Source organism: Pecten maximus, chromosome 14, assembly GCF_902652985.1.
Source record: "Pecten maximus chromosome 14, xPecMax1.1, whole genome shotgun sequence".
Classification (NCBI taxonomy): domain Eukaryota; kingdom Metazoa; phylum Mollusca; class Bivalvia; order Pectinida; family Pectinidae; genus Pecten; species Pecten maximus.
Window position 1 is genome coordinate 16,328,878 of NC_047028.1, and position 22,184 is coordinate 16,351,061.

Here is a 22,184-nt window from a genome sequence, read left to right on the forward strand (position 1 = left end):
TACTTGTAGGACCTTCCTGCCTGATAATATTTTCCAACAGTGACTTTTACAGTTATATTCACTTTAATCCATGTGTAGCATAGGAAGACTGTCTACTTCACAACAAACCATGACTTAACAACATTTGTATACTACATACATTCTGTAGGACATATACTCCATATATTTGGGATTATATGTACACCTGTGTGATGCATCTCAGGTAAACCCAAGTTTATGCATTAAAAAAATGGCCATGCATGACATTGCCTACGTTATGGACATTAGCTGTAGTGCTGTATAATCTCTAGCTTTGTCAGTCTAAATACATGTTTGAGAAGGTGTGTTTCACACCAAGAGAGCAACATCATGCCAAGAGTTTGAGCTCAAAATCCTCAAAAAGAAGGAAAACTCATGGTGTTCAATCCCTGGGAACAACCCTCTAAAGTTTTGGTGAAATTTTTTCTTAAGGGCATAACTTGTGATCACTCCCTGGGAATGTCTCTCAACTAGGTGCGTTTCACTCAATCTTGAGAGAAATCTAAAGTTGTGGAAAGACTTTCTCAACTTTGAACCTGTTTACTGGGTTCATGACCCAATCAACAGTTGAGGTCTTTATAAGGCATGGTGTCCTTGTAGTATCTGGTGGCTACCTTAGTGAGCAACATATCGGAGGCTTCAGTGCATTTGGGTAAACTATCATTTTCAAGGGCAAAACAACAACAGCAGAGACCAGCCTGCGATCTCAGCTTCCTGATCACGAAACACAAACTGCCCGGTATCTAAACCACTTCACCTGAGGAACTGAGCTAAATCAAATTTGTGAGAGAGAAATTAAATTTGCATGCTTTGGGTATGGCCATGCAGTGAGTGCAGCCAAAACTGTGCAACACTTGATGTGCATGATTGTACAATATATTACATGGATAGGATTTTGAGGGTGTGTGGGAGATTTGTGTTTATTGAAAGTTTAAGTAGGAGTATTGACACCTGGTTAAGTGGCATATTCATGGCTGAAGATAAAATACCATGTATCATGAGTATATGTACAAATCCTGTTTTTCTAATTCCCAAGTTTCAGATTTATGTGTTATTCCAATAGAACCATATGGGCTGTCAGGTGCAGATATCGCTAGTTTAAACACCTGTAGCCAAGACTTTGTTTACACCAGATGTAGTTTTGTGGTAAGGACTGTTATGACCTTGATATTTATTTGCCCGTTTTCTTTCTATACTTCAGACAAAGCACAGAGAGATTTTTATCACAACAGTTAAACATTAGAACGGTCTTTACTGTCAGACACTTGGCCTTTGTGTTATATTATATATTTACAAGAAAAAAAACTATTGTGTTGAAATGGGATTCTTGTTCATGGAATTGAGCATGATTTGTAAATTTTGTTAATCAACAATTTTACTTTAGACAGGATAGCTAATTAGACATTAAATGTTTCATTGACAATGTATTTTATAGCCCCTGTGTTCTTGACATTATTTTCATTGACAATGTATTTTGTAGCCGCTGTGTTCTTGACATTAGTTTCATTGACAATCTATTTTATAGCCCCTGTGTTCTTGACATTATTTTCATTGACAATCTATTTTGTAGCCCCTGTGTTCTTGACATTATTTTCATTGACAATTTATTTTATAGCTCCTGTGTTCTCGACATTAGTTTCATTGACAATCTATTTTGTAGCCCCTGTGTTCTTGACATTATTTTCATTGACAATGTATTTTGTAGCCGCTGTGTTCTTGACATTATTTTCATTGACAATTTATTTTGTAGCCCCTGTGTTCTTGACATTAGTTTCATTGACAATGTATTTTGTAGCCGCTGTGTTCTTGACATTAGTTTCATTGACAATCTATTTTATAGCCCCTGTGTTCTTGACATTATTTTCATTGACAATCTATTTTGTAGCCCCTGTGTTCTTGACATTATTTTCATTGACAATTTATTTTATAGCTCCTGTGTTCTCGACATTAGTTTCATTGACAATCTATTTTGTAGCCCCTGTGTTCTTGACATTAGTTTCATTGACAATTTATTTTGTACCCCCTGTGTTCTTGACATTATTTTCATTGACAATTTATGCTGTATAGCTGCTTTCTGTGTTTTACTGACCTTTGCTTATTTGTCAATTTAAAAAAAAGCTTGTTTTGTTATTAAGAATGGGTCTGTTATCCTAGATGGATATCTGTGTTCTGATTTACATTACCTATTGAATAAACATCTGTCTGTTATGCACCTGTGGCAAGGCAATCAGTGGTAATTAGGTAGCCACACCTGTGTACATACAGATAGGTATAGTCGTTACTCAATGACATTAAGCACTCTTGTCTGCCATCAATACCTAGAGAAAGTTGGCAATGAGGAGTAAAGTGGTTTTAAATATGCTGACTTTTGGCATGGTCCCTACTGTTGTGGAAACCTCCACCTGGCAGTGATGTGAACATTTTGAGTCCCCACTCAGGTTTGAAGTGCAATTAGGTGAATCAGTATTGATACACTCCAATTTAACTTGCCATAGTTTCCATGAATGTCTCGATATACTTTCTGAATTAAGACTTGAACTTCTTTCCAAATTACACCATCATCACCTAATTTAAGATGGCATGTAAAGAAGAGGTCTGGTTTTTCCAGGTTTTACCATGTTTGGTTTGGTTTAGACAGATTGCAATGTAGACTGGAGTAGACAGGCATACTTCCACTGTAATGAATTAATTTATCAATTCCTGGTTTGTACAGATGAGATGCTGGAATTTTGGGTCGGTGCTGGAAAAGTGATGAAATTTGTGATCGGCACTAGAAAAGTGCTGAAATTTGTTCTTAGTTGTTGTAAAATTACTTAAAAAATAAATAATTCATCACAAGGGAATTATAAAAAGATTTTAATCTAGGAATTTTAAATGCAAATTCACTTTAAGTTAAGTTATTTATTAAACGCGTAGTCTTTTGACCTCTCACTTACACAGCACAATTTTGGTATGAAAAATCTGTGTGAACCACGTACAACTGTAATGATATGCCTCCAGTTTCATGAACATTTCTTACGTAAATCAGACAAATCATTACAGAATGGAAGGACATTAACTTCAAAGATTATATTCTTAACTCCAAAATGCTTTCCTTTGATGTACTTTTGTGGAACATTTGTCAAGACCTGTTATTATATTAAAGGTGATTTAATAATTTATATAAAAGTTAGAGAAAGGTATTACACAGGTGTAATGTACGTTACAGGCAGGTGATTACAGGTAATACACAGGTGTGTCTGGACAGGTAACCATTATACATAATTACAGATTGATGATAAATGTACCAAGGAAAACAGGTGCCCTTTGTAGTCTTACCCGAGAGCACACCAGGTTTACATTGTCCGTTCTATTGGGTCAGGGTGTTGCAAAACATATTTGAAAAGTTTGCAGGACCTGGATTTCTTTTATGAATGTTACAGTTTCATTAATGTCGAAAACTTGTTAAAACCATGCACAGATCGAAACATCCAAACAAAAAATGTTCAACTGTATTCATCAGGCAAGAAGTCCCTCTTCTCACAGCCAAATTGTACCTACTGTTTTTGAGTTGAGTTACTAATTAATATAATTGGATTGTTCTTTAATGATATATATTGTAATGTCATATTGTACTAATGAATTACTCTTTCTTCAAAGGACGGGGATTGATAGATTTGTGGTGTAAAGGATTAAGATAACAATGATGTAGGTATTAAAACACAGAATCCTCATGTATGGTCCTTTTGTCTTTGCAGGTCCAGCCACAGTAAGAATGGTATCTAACACAGGACCACCGTTACCGATGCCGATGCAGGTTCCCCAGGGTCACATGGTACAACAGATTGTGGACGAGCATGGAATCCTGACACACGTGATTTTATCCCCTCAACCTCCAGGCATGCCAGTACAGCCTATGACGGTAGGATGCTATGTATGTATTTCTGTTTTTCCCCATTTTTCTCCTCGTCAGATTGGCCCGTTGTCCTGCTGATCGCCTGAATGTCCGGTGCGCCTGCCTGTCCTTGCCAGCTAATCGATCCATTGTCTGGTCAGAGATTGACCGGTCAATCGAGACCAAGTGGCAGTTACAATGCTTGCTGACTGCTGGCTAGCTGCCTGATGGTTGATTGGAAGTGCTGCTCCTATCATCTAGCTGCCTTTTGATTGGTCCATTGGATATATCCTCAGCTGCTTTTGATTGGTTAATTGGATATGCCTTAATCTGTCTTGTGATTGGTTAATTTGATATATCTTGTCCTTGATTGGACAATTGGATGAAGTGACTGTATAAAGCTGACCAATGTGTATTTATATCTAACTGTCTGTCATATTTGGACTTATTTAGATACAGCATATAGGTTCATCTCCATTGCCATATTTTACCTAATAGCACTTAACTCGTAACCTCTCCATATTTTGGTTTACATGACCGATATCCATTTATAATTTACTTATTTGCTCTATCACCTATCATATCTTGTGAGAAATGCAAAGAAGTTATGTTATCATCATATTTTCTCCCAAATTCCTAAATTACTAAGGTGCTTATTAGAATGAATATGGTATACTGTAAAGCCTGTCCCTTGACACTGTAGATGTATGTTTAAATATCTATACTGACATAAATGGAAATTACATTGTTCAGTCAATTTATAGGTTTCTATATCCATCAATCATTATTGTAATACTTGTGGCGGATAATGTTTTAGTTTTGTAAAATTGCAGTAGTGAAAATTGAAAGAGTTATGGAAAATTTAAGCATCAATGCAAGTCTAGCTCCACAAATGATTGTGTATAAATATAGAAATTAAAATTTTCTTCAAGATGTATTTATATTTTTTTTCCGTTGCCTTAAATAACTCTTTCACAATTTGTAAATGTTCATGTACACTTTTGATGGCAATCATTTTTGTTACCTGTACATATTTTTTTTAGTTTTTGATTTGAATAAAAAATGATCATGGGTATGTTTTATTCCTGGTATACCAAGTATTGTATCATTTAGGATATTGAAGATTAAATAAAAGATTAAGAAAGACCAGAGGTCATGATATAGGTCACAGGGACAGGCTTAGGTCATGCATGTCTATTTATATTCCGCATGATACATCACTTCCTTCACCACCTGCCATATCTTGTATCATTGTAACAGTAAAGCCATATGTCTGGTCTTCACAATATCAAATACTTAACCAATATGTTATCATGTTTATGGTTCGCTGAATACCAATATCAAGAGCTCTATTTACCTGTTCAGAAAGCCAAATTTGAAGCCTTTCAATTTTGTCTTTTATTATTTGAATTTTTCTGTTGAAAACGATTTTTATTCAAAACATCAGATGGTGTTTATGATTTTATTAATTCTATTCATTGTTTTATTTTATTTTTTTCAAAAATATATTTTTGAGCATTTTATTAAAAACTAAAGAAATGTATATTAAAGAAAAAGGAATTCTTTTAAGAATTAATAATATTTTAGTGCTATCATATTTTCTCTTCATGAACACTCTTCAAATTTGATTGTATGCATTGGAACATGTTTTGATGTGGATATCTAGCTGTTACCATGCCAACAAAAATTACTGTTTTATTAATCTGGGTGATGGAGGAGTATAACTTAGTTTTATAAAGATGGGTGATGGAGTTTATATAGCTGGGTGATGGAGTTTATAAAGATGGGTGATGGAGTTTATATAGATGGGTGATGGAGTTTATAAAGATGGGTGATGGAGTTTATAAAGATGGGTGATGGAGTTTATATAGCTGGGTGATGGAGTTTATAAAGCTGGGTGATGGAGTTAATAAAGATGGGTGATGGAGTTTATATAGATGGGTGATGGAGTTTATAAAGATGGGTGATGGAGTTTATAAAGATGGGTGATGGAGTTTATAAAGATGGGTGATGGAGTTTATAAAGCTGGGTGATGGAGTTAATAAAGATGGGTGATGGAGTTTATAAAGATGGGTGATGGAGTTTATAAAGCTGGGTGATGGAGTTTATAAAGATGGGTGATGGAGTTTATAAAGATGGGTGATGGAGTTTATAAAGATGGGTGATGGAGTTTATATAGCTGGGTGATGGAGTTTATATAGCTGGGTGATGGAGTTTATATAGCTGGGTGATGGAGTTTATAAAGATGGGTGATGGAGTAGAGAGACAAGCCTTTTTGTTGTTGTCTCCCTCCAATTACAGGGAACAATTAGGTAGCTATTTTCCTACTTAGCTAGGTAGAAGTGTTTCATTATGTTTTCTGTTTGTATAATTTGCTATAAGCAGTTGGGATTTTCTTTGAGGAGAATATGTTGGGTGGGTTTTGGATTCACTGTTTCTCTTCCTTAAAATATCAAGGAAGGGCTTAGGTCATAGACAACCCATGAGGCTGATGATGAGGTATTCTTCAGGACTAATATCTCACAATTGTCAAACTGGACTGGTTTCGTGATTATAGAGATATGTAACCTTGTTGAATATGAGGGGGATGTGAATTCTGCTGATGTTTTCAGTTTTTAACATGATAACGAGGAGGGGTCAGTTATGGGTCAAAGGTGTTGGTATTTTTTCAATAAAGATTAAAATGTTGCCAATTTGTAAAGTGTTGCCAATTTGTACTTGCATGCTCTTTTACTTCAAAGAACACACCTGTCATATTAAAATCCTGTTAGCTTTTATTAGTAGTTACACATGAAAGTAATCACGGTGCTTGTTAGGGTATTGTGGTATGCGGCATTTCATACATGTCTCACCAGTAAGTTTGTTGCATATTACAAAAACCAAATATGCAATATGAATTCTTAGCCCTGCCTGTAGTCTCCTCCACCTCAGATGTCTGTCTACAGGTTCAGGCTTGTTGATTATACTACATCTGTGTCCTTCTGTAGTTATTGCCTGTGGTTAGCTGACAATCCCTACATTTCATTTCATGTTTACTCGAATGTACATGTGATGTAATACAGATGAAATTCATCAGCTGTCTCTAGAAATTCTTAACATTGCAAGAAGCTGAATAAATTACGATGCTGTTATATAGTGTTTGTTGACACAATTTCCCCTTCACCATTATGAACATTTAGAGCATAGAAGAACAAGGTCATCCATAAATCATGTCTTTCCATACTTTGTGTTTTTTCTGAATTCTGTACCAGAAGTAGTTTTTTGGCTCGCCCCTTGAAGTTCTAAATTAGCATTTTTGGTGTGTTGTTTTGAAATGCAGAAATAAAAAGGTTAGTGATATCATGTAGCGTTTTTGAAAAAGAAAATTGAACTAAGTTATATTAAGGACACTATGCAGTGTCCTAGACAGTGCTTTTAAAAGTACAATTGCAGTAAGCCACCATTTTATTTACATTAACAATTAATGCAGAAAATATGTAACCTGAACGAATTAAATACCAATTCAGCAACCGAAGAAATGTTTGTTTCAAAAGCCTTGAACACTTTTTATATTTCATTATATTGGATAAGTGTAACATGCCAGGTGCTGTTTTCAACAAATTAACACTCAAATAACTTGTTGTCCCTATTGCCTCCAGAACAAGGTCACGTGTACTTAAACTTTAACAATAGAGGTGTGAGGAAAGCTGTGGTTCATAAATACACTTAGTTGTGGCCTTAGATACACTTAGTGGTGGCTTTAGATACACTTAGCTGTGGCCTTAGATACACTTAGTGGTGTCCTTAGATACACTTAGTGGTGGCCTTAGATACACTTAGTGGTGGCCTTAGATACACTTAGCTGTGGCCTTAGATACACTTAGCTGTGGCCTTAGATACACTTAGTGGTGGCCTTAGATACACTTAGCTGTGGCCTTAGATACACTTAGTTGTGGCCTTAGATATACTTAGTGGTGGCCTTAGATACACTTAGCTGTGGCCTTAGATACACTTAGCTGTGGCCTTAGATACACTTAGTGGTGGCCTTAGATACACTTAGTGGTGGCCTTAGATACACTTAGCTGTGGCCTTAGATACACTTAGCTGTGGCTTTAGATACACTTAGTGGTGGCCTTAGATACACTTAGCTGTGGCCTTAGATACACTTAGTGGTGGCCTTAGATACACTTACTGGTGGCCTTAGATACACTTAGTCGTGGCCTTAGATACACTTAGCTGTGGTCTTAGATACACTTAGTGGTGGCCTTAGATACACTTATTTGTGGCATTAGATACACTTAGTTGTGTCCTTGGATGGATGCTCAACCTTCAAAATGTCTAAAATTATGCATGTTCTCAAACCTGGTCAAATATTTTGGATAATCTTGTAGTTTTGGTGGACCTTTGACTATTTGTGTCAGCTGATCATCTAGATCAACCTAAGGTTTCAGTTAGTTTTGAGTAGAACCAATAAGCATTAGAAGTCTATTGTATTTTACATCTCTACTGGGTATTTTCAGGTTTTTTTCTTAATTAAATTTTTTTTAAATTCACCTTTTGCTATAAGCTTGCATGTTGTTCTGATACAGATAATGGAACCACTCTAATATCCTGTAGGACATGATACAGTAGTCATAATAGACAGGATGTCAGATAATGTAGGGGTCTTATTTGATGGTTTTACAATAGCTGTACAACATTGTTATATTAGTTGACATGAATACTCAGGTATCAAATTAAACAACTTTAATTTCAATGTATAAATGTTGTACAAAAATGCCTGTATATCTTAACCTGTCCTCATAATATAAGCATTCTTCATATTTGTGAAATTATGATTTTATGATTTCAGCACATGCAGTTACAGTATGAATTATATTGTTTTGTTTTGATGCAGAATTTAAAAATCTCAATGATTTTAATAATTGTCTTTTTGTATTCGTTACCTCAGTAGCACCATTGTGATCGGTAGGGCCTTTATAGAATCATCCAGAATTCCTTCTCCTAGTCACAGATAGTGTCATGTAAACCGGTCTTAATTATATCTCTGATACCAGTCACTGTGTGTCATAGGTAACGAACAGTCACAGGCTTAATTATATCTCTGATGCCAGTCACTGTGTGTCATAGGTAACAAACAGTCACAGGCTTAATTATATCTCTGATGCCAGTCACTGTGTGTCATAGGTAACAAACAGTCACAGGCTTAATTATATCTCTGATGCCAGTTACTGTGTGTCATAGATAACAAACAGTCACAGGCTTAATTATATCTCTGATGCCAGTCACTGTGTGTCATAGGTAACAAAAAATCACAGGCTTAATTATATCTCTGATGCCAGTCACTGTGTGTCATAGGTAACAAAAAATCACAGGCTTAATTATATCTCTGATGCCAGTCACTGTGTGTCATAGGTAACAAACAGTCACAGGCTTAATTATATCTCTGATGCCAGTCACTGTGTGTCATAGGTAACAAACAGTCACAGGCTTAATTATATCTCTGATGCCAGTCACTGTGTGTCATAGGTAACAAAAAGTCACAGGCTTATTCATTTTTCAGTTTCAAACCAATCTATTCTAGGTTTTCAAACTCCAATAACTGAACTCATTTGAGCAGTAAATAGTAGAAATTTTATCTTTGTTAATTAAAGACATGAAGACATTATGGTATTGAAGCCTTTGATCAAACTGGATTCCCCCTTCTATTATGTTTAATGTAGCTACATGCTTTTAGATTATTTGATGCTAAAAGATATTGCTGTGAAGTACTGTGCCAACAAAAGTAATCAATACTATATTAAATCAATATTGTTTTGAGTGTTTTTCAATTAATTTAATGATAACTATTAACTGAGTGAAATAATCATCATGTTTAAGTATATTCTAAAGTGTAGTGGATGATATTATAAAAAAAATCTTTCATCTAAAAATATGAATACATTAGAGAGAGACGATAATGGAATGTATTATCAGAATCTCCTCTTCTTTGTTTCAGAATAAATTCATTTATGGCAGATAGAGTTTTATTTGTAGTTTGAGACATTTAAGAAGTTCATTTAAGTTGCCAACTGATTTTAGTTTATTTTAGGTCAACTTTTTTTGCAGGACTCCTGTGATAAGATTCATTTCTGATGCTTCATAATAATTAGATAAGCCATTTGAAACAAAGATTATTAAGCTGACATTAAAGGTTTTATTTTTATTCTCAAATTAGACTTGAAGAAATTAATTATAAAATGAAATTGAAAACTTTTAATAAATTCACATGATTTGATTCTTTTCAATTTATTGCCAAGATGTAGAGGGGTTTCGTGATTAATTTCATTTATTTGATTGTTAGATTTTAATGAATTTTCTTCATACAGAATTGGTGTTTTGCATTCTGGGTCTGTGAGGGATAACAATCTGGTGAAAGGAAGGAAAACACAATTGTAGAATAATTATGTTATACCATTTGTTTTGTGATGTTAACTCAGTTGTTTTCCTTGTGTTTTCTAGGGCGGACCAAACAACAACGCACCTCAGTATTACCAGGGCTACACGCCTCACTATGCTACCCACCCCTATCACCACCACACCCACCCTGGGGCGTCGTCTCATGTCCCTGCGGGGGCACCTACACACCCTCACGGCACCCCACCCCCGCCCAGCTGTAATAGTCTACCCAGTGGACCAGTTCATACTCCAGGTAAGTAATAGAAACTAAATGTCATTTTCCAAACCTCTCTAAGGTCAGTCACCAAGGTCATTCACCAAGGTCAGTCACCAAGGTCATTCATTTGGGTAATTCCACAAGGTCATTCACCAAGGTCATTCACAAGCATTTAAATTCATTGAAGTACCATACTCCAAGGTTTACATCTCAGATTGAAATTGATGTCACATTTGAAAAGTTAAATGAAGCTATTGAAATCAAAGTGCTAGCTAAAATAATAAAATAGCATACCAAAAGTTTACAGGAAAAGTGGGAAAGGGTTAATTAATTCAGGAAATATCATAGCATGTTTCCCTTTGCAATAGTTAAAAAACTACAATTTCAAAACATATGCTATACTTAAGTAAAGGTATGCAATATTGTTAAAGCTCCAAAACTAGAACTCTCCTGTCAGCCAAGGTAAGAACAGGCGTCTAGGGGAATTCCCCTGTGATGTCATTTCCTGTGTAAATATCAAACATATGGGTGACACATCAGCAAAGATAAACTGACAACAGATAGACAATATATGATAGACAAGCTACTGTGCCTGTAATCGGTGACGTTTCTGGACCTATCCTCAATACACCTAAGTGACATACATTGTCATTAGCTTGTTGCCAAGGGCGATTTTAATAAGGTAAGGCTCTATCTCCTGTCTATTTTCACTTTCGGACAATTGGGTTAGCTTGTCCTACCTGGTTCACATTCAGCACTGAGTCTGAATGAAATTCCACTGCTTACGAGCATGAAGTGTTTCTCGGTATCTTGTTTTATTCGTGACCCATTATGTATATTTGCTATTCATAGCATGACACAGTTCATCGCAGATGTTGAATGCCTGTCTGTGTTAGGAAGTTAGGGACATTCTATAAATAGGTCTGGGTCATGTACCTTAACATTTTACCTGTACTGTAGTCTACCTGGATAGACATTGACACAGTTAGCCATTTAATAAGGCAGTAGATAACGATTTTATTTCACCTGGATCTACATACATGCAAGTACTGTATTATATACAAATATTGGTCCAATATGTTAGTGAACAGATGTAAATAGCAAAACATTGAAACATGCTGGCAGGCTGTCTCTTTTCCATGTCTCACCTGCGACTTCACGATATATATACTACAGTATGTTTGTATACTTGTTACGTGGTACTTCACGATATATATACTACAGTCTGTTTTATACTTAATTGTTACGTGGTACTTCACAATATATGTACTACAGTCTGTATACTTGTTACGTGGTACTTCACAATATATGTACTACAGTCTGTTTGTATACTTGTTACGTGGTACTTCACGATATATATACTACAGTCTGTATACTTGTTACGTGGTACTTCACGATATATATACTACAGTCTGTTTGTATACTTAATTGTTACGTGGTACTTCACAATATATGTACTACAGTCTGTATACTTGTTACGTGGTACTTCACGATATATATACTACAGTCTGTTTGTATACTTGTTACGTGGTACTTCACGATATATATACTACAGTCTGTTTGTATACTTAATTGTTACGTGGTACTTCACAATATATGTACTACAGTCTGTATACTTGTTACGTGGTACTTCACGATATATATACTACAGTCTGTTTGTATACTTGTTACGTGGTACTTCACGATATATATACTACAGTCTGTTTGTATACTTGTTACGTGGTACTTCACGATATATATACTACAGTCTGTTTGTATACTTGTTACGTGGTACTTCACGATATATATACTACAGTCTGTTTGTATACTTGTTACGTGGTACTTCACGATATATATACTACAGTCTGTTTGTATACTTGTTACGTGGTACTTCACGATATATATACTACAGTCTGTTTGTATACTTGTTACGTGGTACTTCACGATATATATACTACAGTCTGTTTGTATACTTGTTACGTGGTACTTCACGATATATGTACTACAGTCTGTTTGTATACTTGTTACGTGGTACTTCACGATATATATACTACAGTCTGTTTTATACTTGTTACGTGGTACTGAAGTCATTATTTAGGAACTTAAATGAGTTTTCTTTTCAAATGAAATTTTATGACACAATTTTAAATCTAAGAAGTTATTATTTTTTGAACCCTGGAGATCAAGGATTAAAATTACACATCAAGTTTTATAAAATGTGGAGAACAAAAGCTTAGCAGACAGGGATAACCACTTTTTTGCGCAATTCACAACTCATGACGTAACATCATTGTCTCGATATCATGACATCACAATTGATTTCTGACTGATACAGCCAATAAAAACGCTCCAGGGTATATTACACATGTGATAAAAGTGTTTGTTATGTCAGAGTAACAGCGACAAAATACAGGTTACCTCATAGCTGGAAAACATATTGACAAAATAATCAACTGTATTTAGGATATCTATGGACCTAATCACAACTTAACGTATATATAACTCAAATTCTCTAGCAGATCTATAAATCATAGATGGTTACGATTTTTGGACTCTTATTAATTTTGCCAAGGCAGTGATATATCATTCCATGGACAATGTACGTATATACATGTAGGCCGTTATGTATTAGTAATTGGCTATGTTTATGATAATGAATTAAATTATATTGTGAATCTATGTATATATCTATATGAAAACTAAATGACTGTAGTAATTTCCATGTTGGTGCTAAATACATATACATATATAATACCATGTTTAATTTATCTTATTTAAATTGAAATACAGTGAAACCTTCCAAAACAGATCAATTCTCAAAACAGATCCCCTCTTGATACCGATCAAAATGGCGATGTATCGAATTGGATCCTTCTTTGTTACCGTAATAAAAAAACTTTCTAATACTGACCCCCTGAATTCCGAATAGGGAAAAGTTTTTATGTTCAGAATGGTAAAATATACCCAAAATTACTTCTATAAACCTGCCTTATCTGAGCCAATATGACAGGTGCCCAGCCAACCAACCGTGAAATCAACACCTGTCGTGTTTATTGTGGAAATGGTTGTCTTGGGGCATACGCATGTACTTGGTAAATTGGTACATAACACCAGTCAAAATGGTCAAGATGAAACCAAATCATCATGCATCATCTTAGCTGTATGGGCTGTTTACCATAAACAAAAACAAGTAGAGCTAGAACGTCACAAGTTCGAATCTAATTTGCATGATACCCTGAACAGGCTAATTTTGCAGCGGACAAATTTGTAAATGATAAGAAAGTTGATAGTAGATCAGACATCATTTTAAAATGTAATATTGATGTTCTGAATAAGGTTGGTAGGAACTGGTAAATGTTTAAAATCATTGCTCTTATTTTTTTTTTTAACCATTGTAGTTAGGAATGAAGTAAATATCCCTTGTCGTGTTCGTAAGATCAAAGTCAATTCCGATGACAAAATTGACAGCAAACTGTATTAAAACTTATTTATTTAGTTTAATTTTTATAAATTCTACATTCTTTGTATTAATTAATTTCATGGTAGAGTTTGTTGAGACCCAGATGCAGACTTCACTGGATAAGAATTTCCTCCCCAACCAAATTTGTAGAGAACTAAATTGATGACCATTAGGGCAAGGCAGCTAAAAACCCTTTTGCAGATTCCTATAATCTTTAACAAATAATTCTTTAGCTCAAAATAATTACATACTAAACCTATAGAGCTTTCACCCATAATCAAACTGTGGATCATACAATATATGCAATCCCCACTCCCCTCTGGTATGTATACACCTAATTTCAGTCTATACTAGCTTGAGATAAAATATATTTCCTTGAATTAGTAAATGACATATGTCTGTTAAAATCAGTCTTGTGTGAAAAATATGATCAATGAGATTTGTTGATTCTTCCTTGTGAACCTTGTAGACATCTTTTGTTAGCTGATTGTTTGTTACAAATACCTTGTTAAAATTGCTGTGCAATTTCAACAGGGTTTGGATTTGTCTGAATTCTTATCATACCGCTTGCCTGTGGAAGGCATTCAGAGGTCAAGGTCATTTGGTAATTTGGAAACATCCAAAAAACAGCCACAAGGTGAAAGGCATATATAAAAATTCAGCTGTATTATTCATCTGATGTTTATTAGATGTTGGTGTATAAATTCAGAACTTTATAAAAAAAAAAAGCCAAACTGTATCAACAGAATTTTGCTGCTGTTACACTGTAATGTGAACTATCAATGATACCATGGTAACTATTTGGTAACGGAAGCTGAAGTCTCTTAAGAGAAATAACTGAATTAAATGTAATGTTATTCAATGTAGGTTAAGTCAGCCATTCACACACAACTGCAGACGTTCTTTAGAATGTTGTAGAAAATGTGTTCTCATTCTTAAACACACATTACAGAGTGGTTTGAGTTCAAGGTGGTATACGGCAGCATTACAGAGTATTAGGATTCTGCTAATAGCTGATGCATTGGATTCCTCGTCTAATCTCTTAATAACCAGGAGGAAATAGGTGTACTTTACCATGTGTGTTAGGGGAAACACTTCCCTGTTACTTATATAACATAACAGGTAAATAACTTCATCTTATGATATAAATGTTTGATGTATTAAAAGTGACTGGAGTAAACCATGTGTAACTGAAAAAAGTAGTTGTCATTATTTGATATTTAGGGACTACCACTTCAAAAAACTGTCTGTCTATTGATCCAGTTTCTTTCTTATTCATCTGTCTGTCCATCCACACTTGTTTCCATTAATCTGTCTGTCCGTACAAAGTTTCCATTTATCTGTCTGTCCATCTACACTTATTTCCTTCCATCTGTCTGTCCATACAAAGTTTCCATTCATATGTGTCTGTCAATACAAAGTTTCCTTCCATCTGTCTGTCCATACAAAGTTTCCATTTATCTGTCTGACCATACAAAGTTTCCATTTATCTGTCTGACCATACGAAGTTTCCATTTATCTGTCTGTCCATACAAAGTTTCCATTTATCTGTCTGTCCATACAAAGTTTCCATTTATCTGTCTGTCCATACGAAGTTTCCATTTATCTGTCTGTCCATACAAAGTTTCCATTTATCTGTCTGACCATACAAAGTTTCCATTTATCTGTCTGACCATACAAAGTTTCCATTTATCTGTCTGTCCATACGAAGTTTCCATTTATCTGTCTGACCATACAAACTTTCCATTTATCTGTCTGTCCATACAAAGTTTCCATTTATCTGTCTGTCCATACAAAGTTTCCATTTATCTGTCTGTCCATACAAAGTTTCCATTTATCTGTCTGTCCATACGAAGTTTCCTCACCTCTGACCAATATGTTGTGTCCTACAGGTTGACAGGTTAATCTGACCAATATGATGTGTCCTACAGGTTGTCAGATTAGACAGGTTACTCTGACCAATATTTTGTATCCCAAAATGTGTCGGATTAGACAGGTTCACCTGACCAATATGTTGTGTCCTACAGGTTACCAGGTTAATCCGACCTATATGTTGTGTCCTACAGGTTGACAGGTTAATCCGACCTATATGTTGTGTGTCCTACAGGTTGACAGGTTGATCTGACCTTGATGTTGTGTCCTACAGGTTGTCAGATTAGACAGGTTACTCTGACCAATATTTTGTATCCCAAAATGTGTCGGATTAGACAGGTTCACCTGACCAATATGTTGTGTCCTACAGGTTGACAGGTTAATCTGACCTATATTTTGTGTCCTACAGGTTGACAGGTTATAATCTGACCTATATGTTGTATGTCCTACAGGTTGACAGGTTAATCTGACCAATATGTTGTGCCCTACAGGTTGACAGGTTAATCTCACCTATATGTTGTGCCCTACAGGTTGACAGGTTAATCTGACCTATATGTTGTGTCCTACAGGTTGACAGGTTAATCTGACCTTTATGTTGTGTCCTACAGGTTGACAGGTTAATCTGACCTATATGTTGTGTCCTACAGGTTGACAGGTTAATCTGACCTATATGTTGTGTCCTACAGGTTGACAGGTTAATCTGACCTATATGTTGTGTCCTACAGGTTGACAGGTTAATCTCACCTATATATTGTGTCCTACAGCTGGTTGACAGGTTACTCTGACTTGTATGTTGTGTCCTACAGGTTTTCCTATTAGACAGATCTGGTATATAAATGCTTTTCCAGTAAAATCAGTGATTTATCTAAATTATTTTGTTTTTCTGTGGAATGATTAGTAATGAAGGCTTTATTTAGCTTGTTGCTGTAGGTACAGTGGTGTTACTTTAGGTGTGTCCGTGGTGACAGCCGTAATTATTGATCAGTATAAATGACTTGTCTCGCCCAGATGACCTTTTGGCAGGAAATGTCAGGCTAAGGCAAATGCAGTGATTAAAATCAATCATGTTAATTTTTTACCAGTGACAATATGTAATTTATTTTCTGCCCAGGTCTAACATGCAACCTTAAATCACATTATTATTGTGTCCAATGTCTAAATCAGAAATGGTTAAACAGGCTGATTGTGTTGTTCAATAATAAATGATGACATTGTCAAGTCAATTAATTAAGGTAAATCAAATAGAAGAATAAGCTGTGTTTGCCACTGAACTTGAAAATTGAGAAAATAGACTGTAAATTTGTAGATTCTAGGTAAAATTTACATTGAAATCTCACTTGTATACTCATACAAGTCTATTTGATTCCCAGAAATATTGACAAGGAATTAACGATTTTCTACAGTAATTGATAATCAAAAGTAATGTAGTGTCTGGAAAGGATCTGAAAATGTTATTCCCGAAGTTCCAGATTTTGATGCAGGTTTTTCCATTTAAATACATGCATTAGCGTAAGAAATTCCAACTTGTGGTTTGTTGAAACACATTTGAATTTTGATTCCTTTTAACCTTTAACCTTTCCTTGTAGGACCAAGTCAACAAAGTTCGATGGAGAACAGAACAAATCGACAGAGAGAAAAAGTGCGGAAAAAATATTATCAGAGGCTGGAAGAAGGATTTTACAACCAAAGACCCCCTCCCCGGCGATCTCCAAAACCTAAAGGTGAGAGGAAATTCTTCATCAAACTGATGTTCAGGTCAAGGTCATATAATCAACCCATCATTGTTAGGTGACATTTAACCTTAAGGTCACAGGTCAAGGTCATACAAGAAAGTAATTAGTTTACATTGAAGATGTTATGTACAAATTAGTGTTTACATTTTTCTTTGATATTCAAGTTTCAAAAGATGTATTTCCTGCAAGTAATAAAAGATATTTAAAATGAAATTAAAACACCAGACAAGAAAAAAAGGTAAGCTGTCAAAGAAGTAATAAATGACCATAGATCGGCTAAGTTATCTGAAACGTATTGTCAGACAACAATCCATTATTAGACAATGTAAACTATCCCAGCAGTGGGAGTCCCGTACAAACTCATACATCACTCCCCACTAGATGCACAGATTCTGCCATGGGTCATTTAGTGATAGATCTGATATGGTAGGAGTTACCTCCCCTATTTTTATACACAAACAATTTCAAATATGTTTTGCCATTGTGGTCAGTTCATGATTAATGAATTTAAGCATCAAGAGTAAGAATTTTATACTTTTATCTCATTGATGAAAAAGTTCAGAAAATAAACACTTCCCAATGCTGCCCTGCCTTAATCTGTTAAAGCACATGCCACCTTTTGTCAGAATTGTTACCTTCAATACAGAGTTACTTCCCTTAGTCATCAGGGGTCAAATCAGTTCAAAATTTGGGTGTATGCTACCTGGCCTGATGCCAGAATATAACCAGGTATTTAGCTTTCAGTGATCAGTGTGCACATGTGCTTTCTGTAAGATAGCTCCCTGAGGCAAACAATCACACTCTGGTATTCTGAAGCTGCCTAGCACTGAAACAGAAAGTCGATTTACTGAATTCACTTTTTAGAGGTGGAGGTAAAAAAATGTTTAAAATCGGGTTTTAAAATGTCAAAAATGTATGCTATCATCTGTTCATTTGTGAGGGTATTATTAGTATTTGAAACAATGAAAATAATCACATAAAAGAAATATAAAAACGATGATACCTTCATTCAAATTTGATATCAGTATTTACCCAATAGCAGCCTTTTGTTAACCAAATTACACTAAATACAGTGTCCATAATCTGATGAATAGTATTTAAAAGTTTTACATTCTGTCAGTCATTATGGTGTTGCTGTATCTGTCCTGTCAGCCAATATGGTGTTGCTGTATCTGTCCCATCAGTCAATATGGTGTTGCTGTATCTGTCCCATCAGTCAATATGGTGTTGCTGTATCTGTCCTGTCAGCCAATATGGTGTCACTGTATCTGTCCTGTCAGTCAATATGGTGTCACTGTATCTGTCCTGTTAGTCAATATGGTGTTGCTGTATCTGTCCCATCAGTCAATATGGTGTTGCTGTATCTGTCCCATCAGTCAATATGGTGTCGCTGTATCTGTCCTGTCAGTCAATATGGTGTTGCTGTATCTGTCCTGTCAGTCAATATGGTGTCACTGTATCTGTCCTGTCAGTCGATATGGTGTCACTGTATCTGTCCTGTCAGTCAATATGGTATCACTGTATCTGTCCCATCAGTCAATATGGTGTTGCTGTATCTGTCCTGTCTGTCAATATGGTATCACTGTATCTGTCCCATCAGTCAATATGGTGTTGCTGTATCTGTCCTGTCAGTCAATATGGTGTCACTGTATCTGTACTGTCAGTCAATATGGTGTTGCTGTATCTGTCCTGTCAGTCAATATGGTGTTGCTGTATCTATCCTGTCGGTCCATATGGTGTTGCTGTATCTGTCCTGTTAGTCAATATGGTGTCGCAGTATCTGTCCTGTCAGTCAATATGGTGTCGCTGTATCTGTCCTATCGATATGTGGTTCTCTATCCCTTCTATCAGCAGCTCTGTATGTATCCCATCATGTGAGATATTTTGAGGGTTACAAAATCATTTCCGGGAACTTCTATCTGGCAAATGTTCAAACCAGATGAGGAATGAGTCCAACAGACAGCCTTGTTAGAGATAGGGAAACAGAAATACTTCACAGGTGGCACAGTACTGCACAGAAAGTCAACTCTGGGGAAAACCAGCATATGTGTTGTCAGACACACACTTGTACAGGTATACAGATGTTGTACAGGTGTACAGATGTTGATATTTGTACAGGTTAATACTGGTGTTTTACTTGTACAGGTATTCAAGTGATGTACATGTACACAGGTGTTATACTTGTATGGGTATACAGGTGTATATACTTGTTTGGGTATGCAGGTGTTATAGGTATACAGGTGTTATAGGTATACAGGTGTTATAGGTATACAGGTGTTATAGGTATACAGGTGTTATAGGTATACAGGTGTTATACTTGTATGGGTATACAGGTGTTATAGGTATACAGGTGTTATAGGTATACAGGTGTTATAGGTATACAGGTGTTATAGGTATACAGGTGTTATAGGTATACAGGTGTTATAGGTATACAGGTGTTATAGGTATACAGGTATTACAGGTATACAGGTGTTATACTTGTTTGGGTATACAGGTGTTATAGGTATACAGTTGTTTTGGTATACAGGTGTTATAGGTATACAGGTGTTATAGGTATACAGGTGTTATAGGTATACAGTTGTTTTGGTATACAGGTGTTATAGGTATACAGGTGTTATAGGTATACAGGTGTTAAAGGTGTTATAGGTATACAGGTGTTATAGGTATACAGGTGTTATAGGTATACAGGTGTTATAGGATACAGGTGTTATACTTGTTTGGGTATACAGGTGTTATAGGTATACAGGTGTTATACTTGTTTGGGTATACAGGTGTTATACTTGTATGGGTATACAGGTGTATATATACTTGTATGGGTATACAGGTGTTATAGGTATACAGGTGTTATAGGTATACAGGTGTTATAGGATACAGGTGTTATACTTGTATGGGTATACAGGTGTCATACTTGTATGGGTATACAGGTGTTATACTTGTATGGGTATACAGGTGTTATACTTGTATGGGTATACAGGTGTCATACTTGTATGGGTATACAGGTGTTATACTTGTATGGGTATACAGGTGTTATACTTGTATGGGTATACAGGTGTCATACTTGTTTGGGTATACAGGTGTTATACTTGTATGGGTATACAGGTGTCATACTTGTATAGGTATACAGGTGTTATACTTGTATAGGTATACAGGTGTTATACTTGTATAGGTATACAGGTGTTATACTTGTATAGGTATACAGGTTATACCAAATCCATTTCATTATCAGTTTTATCAGGAAAAGCAATAGACAATTAACTTCATAGAACTTCACATTTTTGATATATTTTCCCACCTTACTGCATGCTGTACCATATAGGATAAGATACATCTGTCAGATTGTTTCCGTCAGATATCTGATGAATGCCAGAAATAAAATTAACTAATACTGCCATGGCTACAGTTTTTGTTAGCTAATATTGCAAGTAAGGCTCTTGTACATGTAATTAGATAATGGACATATTTTTATTAAGGATGGGTAACATCTGAAATTTGTGGCTATAAAATGATTATTATGGAGCAGTGTTATGTTACTGAGGTACACAAACCCTAGACTGACACCAGTCTGTATTAGTCATACAGAAAAACACACTGGCTACAAATTCTGATGAGTTGGCAAAAAATTTCTCTTGGTACATTTGGTGTACCATTTCTTAATGCAAACTGCAAGTTATATATATATTATAGCTTTCAGTAATTGTAATTCTACTTTGTATGAATCAGCTTCACACACTTTACAGGTTGCTTGCCCTAATTCCGTGTTAAATATCATAACACATGCATGTCTTCATGGAAAATTTTGCAGCAAGCTTGAATTAAACAAATTGGGCCATACATGTGGTGATGAAGGAAAATGTTTAGAATAACATGTTAACAAAACGCAAGTGCTGATGTATACATGGATGAGTATGGTATGAGAATTAGTTGACAGTTGGCTACACTGGCAGGGTCTAATATTTACATAATCAAAAAACAAATCAATATTGGAAAACAATGACAATAAATATACCAGATTTAAGGAACGGAGATTTCAGGAAAAACGTGTGCTTAATATAACCGCTAAAAGTAACTTACAGAGATTTCAGGAGACGTGTGTTTAACCTCTATATTAAGTAACTTAATAACAGAGATTTCAGGAGACGTGTGTTTAACCTCTATATTAAGTAACTTACGGAGATTTCAGGAGACAGGTATACAACCTGTATAACATGTATTTAGCCTCTATAAGAATAAACACCTGTAGATATTTTTCTGTAGTGTGTTACCTGTGTAACACCTGTTGATTGTCATTTGTTGTATGTGGTTTAAATCACCTGTCAGTATACATTTTCAATTCTTCTGTGGAGTCACGTCGCTTTATGTAAAACCCAGACAGGAAAACCACAAATATGTCCGTGTCACTTTCCCCACAAATATTCGTGGTAGACCGGGGACAATAGAGGATGTACCTGTCTTGTCAGTGTATAGGTCATAGGTTGCAGGGTACATATACACGGGTTAAAATCTAGGATTTGTCTGTTGGTCTTTCAATCAAAATATTTTATGTTTGAAATGTATGAGTTATTTGATAACTTCTTTTTTTCAGCTGAATCTTTGCTTTTTCAGTATTCTTATGAT

At 35.4% G+C, this 22,184-nt stretch overlaps 1 protein-coding gene across 3 annotated transcripts in view; it reads left to right on the plus strand.

Moving 5' to 3' along the window:
• The window catches only part of LOC117342513 (fibronectin type-III domain-containing protein 3a-like), a 148,969-nt gene that overhangs the window by 97,494 nt on the left and 29,291 nt on the right, over nt 1–22,184 (plus strand). For all 3 annotated transcript variants that reach the window (XM_033904689.1, XM_033904690.1, XM_033904691.1), the window contains exons 2-4: nt 3,756–3,919; nt 10,373–10,562; nt 17,424–17,558. In XM_033904689.1, coding sequence (XP_033760580.1) covers nt 3,756–3,919; nt 10,373–10,562; nt 17,424–17,558 — 489 coding nt within the window. The remainder of the gene's footprint in view (nt 1–3,755; nt 3,920–10,372; nt 10,563–17,423; nt 17,559–22,184) is intronic.